The sequence below is a fragment of the Sphaerodactylus townsendi genome, linkage group LG05 (assembly GCF_021028975.2).
Source record: "Sphaerodactylus townsendi isolate TG3544 linkage group LG05, MPM_Stown_v2.3, whole genome shotgun sequence".
In the NCBI taxonomy this organism is placed as follows: domain Eukaryota; kingdom Metazoa; phylum Chordata; class Lepidosauria; order Squamata; family Sphaerodactylidae; genus Sphaerodactylus; species Sphaerodactylus townsendi.
The window spans coordinates 34961574-34973268 of NC_059429.1; the positions used below are offsets into that span (position 1 = coordinate 34961574).

General features: G+C 38.9%; 1 protein-coding gene across 4 annotated transcripts in view; it reads left to right on the forward strand.

Moving 5' to 3' along the window:
* Positions 1 to 9935, forward strand: part of VAV3 (vav guanine nucleotide exchange factor 3) — a 193487-nt gene extending 183552 nt beyond the window's left edge. For 2 of the 4 annotated variants that reach the window (XM_048497152.1, XM_048497153.1), the window contains 3 exons: positions 2142 to 2225; positions 6420 to 6571; positions 7388 to 9935. In XM_048497152.1, coding sequence (XP_048353109.1) covers positions 2142 to 2225; positions 6420 to 6571; positions 7388 to 7429 — 278 coding nt within the window. In that variant the 3' untranslated portion in view covers positions 7430 to 9935. The other 2 variants (XM_048497154.1, XM_048497155.1) reach the window with 2 other exon arrangements.
* The last annotated feature ends 1760 nt before the right edge of the window (positions 9936 to 11695 follow it).

Here is an 11695-nt window from a genome sequence, read left to right on the forward strand (position 1 = left end):
ACTTATGCAATCGTTTTCCTGTGGCAGACCTGTGGCTGCTTAGACCAGTGTGGGACTGCACAGAAACAACTCGATAAACGTTACAGTTGTGGAACAGTTTTCTCACAAAATGTGTATGACTGCTATTTTCTTTCTCTTGCTTATGGGATATGAAGTTGGTGCCTTCCTACTACGCAGGTGTGATCTGAACCTTCACCTCACAAAGTCCTTTAGAAAACACTGCCTTTTTCTACTTGCTTCATTAAAGTTTTGTGGAAAAAAACAGAAAAATAGAAAAAGATGTTTGGTCATGAACTAATAATGGAAGAACTGTGGTAGAATTGGAAAATGGAACTGAATTTGCAGATTCAGAAAACCACCTGGCAGTAAAGACTGCATAATGTTAAACCTTTTTAAACTTTAGTCTGCAATTAATAGACTGATACTATTGGTCACCTGTTCAAGTTTTTGAACTGGGGTTATAAAATGCTGGAGGTGTAAACCACATAAGAGCCAGTTTTACACATTTTGGTTTCAATATTTTGGTTATAAGTTAAGGGGCAAATGAATTTTACACTAAGATGTTTACTCTGTACTCCTGTATTGGTTTACATTCCTTCTTCCTGGAACCCCTTGAAAGGATGAATAATCTGGTATCCTTCCTGTTCTCTATCACTTAGTGTGAAGTCGACATCTTGCAAAAAGAAGGGTTCAGACTCTTAAAGATTGTGTGCAGCAGTAAACTGGTCAGAATGGTTATCAACAGCTGGCTAATTATTTCTGTTACAACAATTTCTGTTACTTGTGATTGTTAGGTCTCTCTGTGCTGTCTCTGAGCTATGAGGAAGCCTATTGTGATAACTAGTTGATCTATGCTCACTATTGCTTTCTCAGAGACTTAGGCTCATTCCGCACATGCAGAATAATGCACTTTCAAACTGCTCTTTGAAGCTGTGTGGAATGGCAAAATCCACTTGCAAACAGTTGTGAAAGTGGTTTGAAAACGCCTTATTTTGCGTGTGCAGAAGGGGCCAGAGTTCCTTCAGCTTCCTGCTGTATTTCTTCCTTCCCCACACCATAAGGGCTAATGCAGTGATTCCCACTGCAGTGCCTGAGGGTGCCATGGTGCCTCCCTGTGTATTTATTCGTTTCCACTTGCTTCTTTCCTAAAGTCCTGAGCCAGTGCTACTTTTTGTCCACCTTACTGGAGCAGTAGATGGTTCAGAAGCATCCAAGGGGCATCACTGTTGTGCCTCCAGGGAGAACCCATCCATAAACACTTACCTCCATTGTAGAGGGATACTTGGCTTGGAACTTCCTGATTTGGCTCCACCCTACTCCCATGGCACCATTGTACAATGGTACCCACTACTAGTTTTCAAAATTCCAAAAGTGCCGACAAGCTCAACAAGCAGAAGACTACTACGCTAGTACCACATGTAAGATAAGATGAGTGAATGAGGACAGACATGATCTCCAAGGAGAAAGAAAACATATACTCTTTTTCTACCTGCCTTGACTATACTCCAATGTTTCTCGTGTTGCAGAATTATGATGGGAGAAACTGCACCTATTAAAACACTGCCTTGTTGTGCACTTGCTAAGGAGATAGGGCCCCTTTTAGATGTAGCCTGTAACAAACAAATTTGCTCTCTCTATGGTATTTCTCAAAATAGCAAATGGGACGTGTATGCCATGACTGCTTTTTAGCGCCCAGTTAAAAGCATCCATAATAAATACATTTTGCTGACTTGCAGATGGGTTGGTGAAAGCAGCCATGGAAGCAACTTTTGCACATGCACATCTCTAAGTGACAAAGACCACCACATGAGCAAAATGTCCAGGGATGCAAATGTGAAGCCATCCTCTAAAATGGTAATCTTCCTCTTAGGTATCCCCAATTCTGTATCAGGTATATTGATACTAATTTTACAATAAAGGAGGGAGTGGGGAAAGGCAGCTGCAAGAGTAGAGCAACAGAAGCAAATCCCATACCTGCTGAGGCAAGAGGGAATGACAATACAAATTTGAGAGGTTGAGGGAGTAAAAAAGACATTAGTTTCTTGTTATCAAAAACTTAAGTGATATAATGACTTGTTTTGACATTACCAATATTTCAATGTCATTTTGCTTGTCTCTCTCTTTTTCTTTCTTTCTCTAAGCCCCTTCTTTGTTCTTTGGGTTTTCTTTTGTAACTTCTCCAGACTACAGCTTTGTCCCCCCTTCTTCTACTCCTTTCTGGTCAGGTACTGCTTTAACTGCTTTTTATATTTCCTCTCACTTTGCTTCTGTTTCTTGCAAATATAATACTTCTGTTTCTCTGTGCGATGCAAGCTAGGGAAGGGACGGATTTGCTCTTTCCTCCTTCACAAGACCGCAATTTGACCAAGTGCACCTCAGTTATAAATAATCAGAGTAACTGACCTATGGGCAGCTCCTGCATGGCCCTGAAAATATGTAAAGGGCCTAAACACATGAAGCGAGGGGTGATTGTATGGGTCTTTCCCGTTGTTTAAATGTTACCACAGTCAGAGCGATGCAGGATCTGCTATTGCTTTAGCAGTTAAAGAGCACCATAGCTACAAAACCCAGTTAAGTCTAATGTGTAAATCTTATGACAATAAGTGTTGAAAAACTCAAATTCCTGTAATCAAAGTAGCCTCAAATATGAAGGGCATGCTTTTGTAACTCAAATATTCGTCCCATCCCTAAAGAAAAACGTATTGATAAAGTACTTTGTTTTAGCAAAAAGATATTAGATTTTTGCATGTGCTTTTTTCTGCAAGTTAATGTTATCTGTCTGCTTTTCTATGTGCATGTATTGTTTTTCTTCTCTTTTCAATGTCTGTCTATGTTGAAAAGATTTAGAGTTTTTCTATACCCCACAAGAACAGTTTCTCTTTAAAACCTGAAAAATCTTCAGGTGCAGATTCTCCCATCATATATATTTATTCATAGCCTACCTTGTCTTAAATTCCTACCGTGTGCATAATAGGTGAAAGCATAAACATTCCATTGTGCAGAATGATTTTTTTTCCTTATTAAATCCCTTTTTCACAATTGCAACATGATTTGACAAATACGTGGAGGAAAAGGCCTTTTGAAAAGGAAATTTTACATATTCAGAGGCGATAGACATGCTCACAGGACAAATTTAGTTTAATAAAATAAATAAGGAATGATTTTTTCCATTTAGGGTTTCCAATTTGTGATTTAAAGTTACAATTAAAATTAAGTGGTTAGAGCCAGAAATGGTGTGTGCGAGGGAAACTAATAAAGAACAATACACATTTTGATACCTCTCACATTTCAGCTGAAAGCTACAGGCGAGCTCTCTTCTCTCAGCCATAGATCTGGATCATTCAATGAACTTGACTGGCACACAAGTAAAAGTACTTACTGATACAATGCATACTTAATTAATAGGGTCCTTGCCACAAATATTCGTATGGATGATTTTAAAAGGATCTTAGGTCAATTCATGGATGTTGCTAAAAGAAAACTCCAAGTATATTGCCAGTGCATCCTTGCATGCTGGATAGGAGAGGCATGAACAACTGGAGAAAAGTTATTTGGCTGGATCCTGGATATGTGTGTGTGTCCATGTGTATGGAGGGGTGATTTTCACCCATTTCCATGTGTGCAAGTGGCTCCTCCTGTGATAGACATCTCACACCCCCCCCCCCCCAAGCTATTCCTGGGGACTGCCGGGGTATGGGCTGCTCTTGGAATCAGCAAAAATCATGGCCCTTCCTTGGACATGTCGGACTTCTAAGCCATAACCTAATGTACCCAGATTGTAAATTTCCCAGAAATTAAAGCTGGATTGGGACTGGGGGGACTTTTGGTCTGATCCAGCAAATCATGTTGCTTTTTAAAATTTCTACATGTTGTACAGACTCTTCTTCTGTTGTTATGGGCAGAAAAATAAAGTCCTGGCTGAGTCTGGGACTTCTTTCATAAAGTCTTGCCCAATAAGAGCAATTCTTTATTTAATGTTTTGCCTCTGTGAATTCTCACTGATCCTATCGTTACCCTTGCTATTCCTCTGCTGTCATATTTGATGGATTTCTCCTAAGATGGTTTAGGAGAACAATAACAACATTTGACAATTTTGAGAGAAGTGTTTGTTTCATAGCCAGTTGTGGACAACATTGAAATGTAAATTAATATCAAATAGTGGAGACTCTGTGCCCCCCCCCCCGGCCCCAAATATTTTTGTACTCTTAGAAGAATATTTATAATGCTGGCTGCATAAAGGGATTATGCACTAGATACTATAGCGGGAAAAATAGAGTATAATTCATTTTCAGGCTACAATTTGATCTTAAGCATTTCAATTTGGGTCACTGAAGTGTGTACAGTTATTATTTTTTCAAAGCACAGTATCTGTTACTGTTATGGGAAAGCTGCTGTAATGTGTAAAATATTGCCTTTTGGTACCATGTGAGACCACAATAAAATATGACACAAAAGCCTATGCAGCAATTTTGAAATGTAAATGGTGATCTTTATCAGCGCTGTCTACATATTTTTCTAGTTTGGATCCCATTTTATGTATCTCCTGGTTTTAAATCGGGAAAAGGCAGTTTCACTGTCTATGAAGGCTTCTTAACATTTTTGAATGTTGGTTATTGGACGAGGGGAATTTTGGTACTGTGGAAGAACTTGAGTCCCACAATTCCATCATTTCCTCTAAACATTTCTTCCCAGTATACCTGGGGATTATTTTTGTCATGGACTGAGAAGGTTCTTTGATTTCCCCAAGTTCTAATGAACTAGTTTGTTTGCCTAAATTTTAAAAATAGCAACTAGTTACAAAGTATTAGAGAACAAAGTATTGTTCTTTCAAGAACCAGGACAGGGTCCTTTTAGTACCAGCTGTTCCATTTTTGTGCAGCTTCTTGTTGGTTTTAACGTGTGGGGTTTTTTTTGTTCATCTGTTTTTTTCTGCTATGTTGTATTTTCACACTGGGTGTTTTTTTAGAAAGACAACTCAAATTATAAAGATGAAATAGAAAAGAGTTACGTAGGAGAACCAGCAGCTGGTTCCTTCTTAAGTTCCACGCAAGCTTTATTTTATTTATGGGACCATCTCCAGATTTATGATGAATGTGGGCATTGAGATTGTTCATAACGCTGTAGAATAATAGTGCAGACTCTTTACGATCTCCCAATTCTTTACCTCTGTTACAAGCAGTTTCAAATCTTCTTACCCATTATCCTCCTACCTGCATCTCCTGCTCCCCCAAAGAATAGCACCTCCTTAATCTTACATTCTGGCTGCTTCATAGCCTCCCATTTTTAACCCTTTAGAGCACTCAGAGTAGCATACAATGTTTTCCCTTCTTCCATTTGAACTCCATAACAACCTCTGAGGTGGGTTAGTCTGAGAGAAAGTGACTGACACAAGATCGTACAGTGAGTTTCATGACTGAGTAGGATTCGAATAGGGGTCCCCTCCCTCAAGTCTGAGTCTAACAGTCAAACCACTATGTCACAGTGGTTCTAATCATGTTATGTGGATTCTTCACGAAGTTGCCAGTATCATCCAAGTAACTGTTTATTAGAGTAGCAGAATGACTGGGAAAGGGAGAATAATGCAAATTATTATATAGAAATATTTCCACCGTATATAAAACAGAGGTCCACATTTATGGTGGAAATATTTCCCATGGTGTCTTGCATGTACTACCCTTTCCAATCTTGTGTATATGAGTGTTCAATTCGATTGACTTTCCTCTAAAACTCCACTTCTATATGCTGTTTGTTTTGCCATGCTAAAGTTTTAAAGCTAAACCCATTGTGAATTTTAATAATCTTTTTAGGGAAAAAACCCCATGACCTATAACATACGTTTTACTACAAACATAAAACCATTGCAAAATTTACTGTACATGAATCAGCTAGCATTTTTGGTTTTGTCTACCAGATCCAAAATATATTTCCTTGAAATTATATTCCGTTGATTTCAACAAAATGGCTGAAATTTAAGGAGCACCATAACAAACATCCATAGGGATTGTGGGTAGGGGAGGGTGCACAGTTTTTTTCTCTTCTCATCTTGGATGTCGCATTGAATCCCACTCTGAAACACCCTTTGACTTTCAGAAATTGATTTTAGAACCAGAGGGCCTTCACTAAGAAAGGGGAGCTGGAAAAGCCCTGGGATGTGTTCAGAACATTGCGTGTGATCCTCTGAATCCCAGCCAATATTCTTACGTGAACATAAGATTGTTTCCCTACATTTTAAAAGATTTCCTTCAAAGAACCAAGAAGATATTAGATGGAATAAAAAAAATTGTCCTTTTTCATATGGTCAGTTTTTATTTTTGCATAAAAACATCTTTGCTTGCATTTGTACTAGAATTACTGCAAAAAAAATGCTGATGTTACTAGTGAAACTTATAATAATATTGCCTTTCTGTCTTCCTCTCCAGTGCTGAGTCCCAAGGTTCTTGGTATTGCTATTGCCCGCTATGACTTCTGTGCCAGAGACATGCGTGAATTATCACTGCTCAAAGGAGACATTGTCAAAATTTACACAAAGATTAGTGCTAATGGCTGGTGGAGAGGTGAAGTAAATGGAAGGGTAAGTTTCTTTTTTAGGCTGCATAATTGTACATATAACTTGTTTTTAAAATTTTTGGAACATGTAACGGAGTTATTACGGATTTCCACTGAAGATCCTTTACATTCACTTATTGTGCCATTAGCATTTGAGGCTCAGACATGTAGAGTGCTTAACAGCAGTAAAAGAAACAGAATTTTTTTTTTAAAAAAAATGACATGCTATAATAGCACAAGCAATTGTAACAGCAACCCGATCAGTGGCCATGCACATTCCAAAACAGTGCAAATAATAAAAGTCTCAAAGGAAGGTCATGAAAGAGATGCCATTCTGCAATATAATAAGAGAGGACATTCTAAAACATTGGGGCAGCTACTGTAAAGGCCCTGCACCTTACAACTGATATTTGACCTTTTAAAGTAAAGTCACTTTAAGTAGTGCAAGCATGCAGAATTGAACCTGCTGTAGGATTTGTTCAAGGAAGAACATTTTCAAAGGTCCATAGTCATGAAGAGCACTAAATTTATCCCAGAACAAAACTGGCAGCCAGCAGAAGTTGTTATGAGACTAGCACAGCTGAAGCAGCTGTAGCTTCTTGGTCATCTGTAAAAGAACCTCTAAATAGAAAGTATTTCAATCATTAGCCTTGGAGGTCACAATAACAATGGTAAGTATGATAAATTCCTTCCTTTCAGTGAGGGGTGAAGCCTGCATAGTATATATGATCTGTTAAAAATGCCCTGGCCTTTGTCACCATCTGCATTCTGCTCTGCAACTTTCAGGCTGAGCAATAGAAATGCCAGTCTAATTTTCATCTGCTCTTTCCCTCCCATTTAGGTGGGCTGGTTTCCATCAACTTATGTTGAAGAGGATGAATGATTTGGACATTGTGTTGGGACTACTGATTATAAATTTCAGGGACTATAAAAACCAGCCATCTGCGAAGCATTATTCCTCTTGTTAAGTATTTGAAATGCAGTGCTTCTGTCTGTCAAAACCCTCCAGTCTTAACGCAGAGATTATTGAAGAAGTTTCTGTTGACAGAAGAATATCCCAGTCAGATGCATACAAAGAAACTGCCTGCCTGCCTGCCACCACTGGGGACCAATGCCAAACTCTAACCCCAGCTTCCAGAAAAAATGCTTCAAAGCAGTCTTGGGGTGGGAAATGCTTTTTCATTCCATCTTGTTGAATGCAGTGAATACTAAGTACTGGTAGCAATTTACTAACTTTTATGATTTCTTACTAGCAGATATTTCTGATAGCATTAGAAGATGACAGCTTTTTTTGGCTTATTTATCATTTCATCCACAGGGGTGGGGAAGCTTAATCATTCCACTGGTCAAAACTGTCAATGTTATTTGACTTGAAGAATTCAGCAGCACTTTGTCTACTGTTACCAAACAATTCGGGATCAGGGGGAGGAACACAAAAATATTTTGGTCTTTAATTCCAGAGGACTTAACTGACTTTGAGCTTTTATATGTTTTGTGAGAGCAGCAAACTTTAAGAAGTGGTTTGTGCTTCAGCATATAGGTACACTCTGAAAAAGAAATGGTATAGAATTGAAAACTGCAGGTTCCTAACACACATTCGTTTCTTACAGAATAATACACATGGCAGCATTGCTGTCTTTTAGAACATTAAGAGCACAATTTTTATTACGTTGAAGCCCCCAATTTGGCGGGCAGAGAAGAATTACAGAAATAAATTTGTGGAGAATCCCTGACTCCATGGGCACACTAGTGGATGACTTCATAAACAAACCCGAATTAGAATGTTCAAACATATCTGTAGCATACAACAAAAAAGAGTGGTATGCAAATGATGTCATTGTTCAGGGTTTAGAAAGATTTGGGGATTTTTTTTGTGCCCCCATGTATGCCCTAAAAAAACACCAACCCCTGAAGATTGCTGGTATTCCACTTCTGAGGGTCCAACTACAACTTACAAAGTCCTTGTGTTCATTGGGGAACAACTCAAGGACTTTCATTTGATATGTGATGGGAGCTCTGGTCCTCCCGCACACTCTTTTCCACTTGCAACCAAAACAGTCACAAAGAAATTAGTCTGCATTTGCAAATCACCCAGTGGAGCATCTGTTGGCCCAGTAGATAGACCAGATGTGCTTTTCCCTGCCTGTTTTGGTCATAAGCAGAGAAGAGCCAGGGTCTGTGGGGAAGGCACAAAATTGCACATCTAGTGAAAAGCCCTATGTTGTTCCCCAATTGACATGATGGCTGTGTAAATAAGCCATAAGAAATATTAATTGAATCAAAATTCTGTGAACTTTTATTTTGATGGGAACAGTTGCATTTTATTTTGATGGAACAGTTACAACATTTGCAATGGATTGTATTTGATAAAAAGATCTGTCCTTATGTGTTAGAATAGGAATGTTTCCTTATTGCTGTTCTCTGTAATAGCTAGTTTTGTCTGGTCGACTTGATACATAAGTAAGCAAAATAGCATTGCTAGGAGCTACTGCCTGTTTAAAGTTGGGTACAGGTATGACTCTAATTCTGTGAAATGTATTGTGCACTGTCATCACTGTTTGTATGTCTTATTGAGAGACAGTTGGTTTCATGTTGAGATTAAAAATGTATAATTTCAGCAAAACCTTTTAAAAAGCAGTTTAGATATTCTAAAGTTTCTGTTAGCTCAGGGGGCAATGGAACTCAGAAGTGTCAAGCCATATATAAACACCTCCTTCCTGTTTGTATCATGCAGTATGTTTTGTTGGCAAAAGTCCTACATGGTTCTCCTTTAAATTAAGTGGGTATGGGGAGGGGGAACTATTTGTGTGCATGGAAGATCACCAGGTTGAAACCAGAGATCCTGTCTATCACATACACCTCTATCACAATGAAAAGCATGGAGCCACAACTTTAGTTACCCTGCTCATCCTTCAGTCCCATGATGTTCTCGCTTCTGCCTGCCTGCCAGAATGTTTGCCCCATATCCGGTGAGATGGAAGAGTAGGGCAATGATGCATCCTGTTTTGTTGTTGTAAAACTGTGAGAGTGAGACAAAGGGTCTCTGAATCATAGTTTGGCTGCTCAACACATTTCCCTTCTTTTTCCAGCAAGGAGAAACCAGAGTCCCATGTGCCCACTGGCATACCTTCAGAGCTCTGCACCAGGGCTGTGCAGTGGTTTGTCTTTGTTTCCTGCCCTGCACTGAACAAGTTAAATGCTGCTCCACGTTATTTCAAATACCAAAGATATAGTATGCCAGAGCCACCCCCATCCCCCCCACCATTGCCAATACGTTTTATGTTTGCCTTTATTCTAAACCTTGGTCTTATGCACTAAGCATGGACAACACTTTGTAATATTGTGTAAATATGTGAATATATTAATAAATGGATTAACTTTTTGTTTAATGAGTCAGACCTTTGACTAGTAATTTCCAGGTATTGATTTGTTATTTTTTTAAAAAAGGAAATTCCTTGTCATTTGTAACATAAAGCTCACGCATTTCCTACAGAGTACTTCAAATATAAATCCCACACTTGCAAATATATTGTTTTATAAGGATGAATTGTAGCAGTATACGAGGCTGTATTTCTTCCTTTAAAGCATACAGCATTTTTTCCTGTAGATCTGGGGCTGTGCTTTTTGCATTGTGTTCAAGGGTACTTGAAAATTCCTTGGAAGCTTAGTAGCAGACAGCCTGTCCACTATTATTAGAGCTGCCAACTGACCAGTAAAAAGTGACCTGATTTAGCCTACCTATGTGCCTTTGAATAGAGGTGTTGATTTCCAGTCAGCATGAAAATAGCCTTTTTGTTTGTGTATATACATTATTAGCAGAATTTAGCAGATACCAATAAAGATCCAGATAGTAGTGAGTTGTTTTGTGTAAATGTTTACTACCTAAAAGGATAGGGGAGCATGAAAGTAAAACAATAAATACTATACTGTACTGTTACATATTTACAGTTGTCTCCGCACATGGCAAAAACTGACAGAGAAGGTGTCTGAGCGAGAACAAAGAAAACAACTTTATAACTTCAGGTATACATGCTCACAAACATGAAAACAAGGGCTATCAAACTGGCCAACAGCTCATCTATAGGCCAGCTCATCAGAATTTGGCCTCAACATCCTGTTTACACACAATCAGAAAGTTAACACTTTCATGTTGTGCCAGACACTTTCAAATACCAGCACTTTTCTTAGCTGGAAAGGAGCATTATTGACCTGGTAAGATATACAAATCAGGCACTCCATCAGGAGTCTAGTACAAATGTTGACTGCCCTAATTATCGTTAATCTTCCTCTGCAATGCAGAGCATTGTAGAGCAACAGTGAGGCCCAACAGCTCTTGCCAGGTGATTGAACCATGCAAACCCTAAGGACTATAAACCCTGAAACCCTCTCTACATCTTGGGCCCAATGTTAGCTGTCAGCCAAATGAGATCCAGTGAGCTGCAACCATGTGGCTACATGGTCATTTGCTAGGAAGAAAGGAAGCCAAAATGATTATTTTACTGGTGTCAAGGCCAGGATGATGGGCAGGAGACCAAGGAAGCCTGGGTCAGGAAACACAAGACAAGCATCACGAGATATATTGCAATGAGAAAAAAAGTCAGAGCTCTGCACAATGGAGTAATTTCAGCTCAGTGTGCTGCTTCTTCTCTTGATGGCCAAGATCACCTCTATGAATAAATGGAATCTTTTCCTGGTTCTTCTGTTAGATGATTAGGCATACTTTACATGCCACTGGTTTCTCGATTTGAATGTTACTTTCCAAGATGCTACCTTGTGCTACATGTGTCTGTCCTGGGCTTCCTTTAAAAGTCCCATTCTTTTAACACAAGTAAGATTGGGTCCCTGTAAGTTTTCTGACCCTAAAAGAAAAGCATTCAGCTTTCAGATACCTCCTTTTATGTCCCATCAACAAAGTTCCAAAATACAGCCCCTTTTTTAAATGTAGGGAACAGAAAATGCTTTCTATTCAAGCATCAGTCATGCTGAAAACTAGATCTCTTGATGATGGTAAAGATACTGCTCATTAAAAAAAGCCTTGCAGCATCACTAGTATCTACAAAGACAAGAAATCACAAGGACTCTGCAGGATCACACAAAAGTCCATCACACTATCCTTGTTTCCAGCAGAGACAAGCCAAGGGCTCCCAGA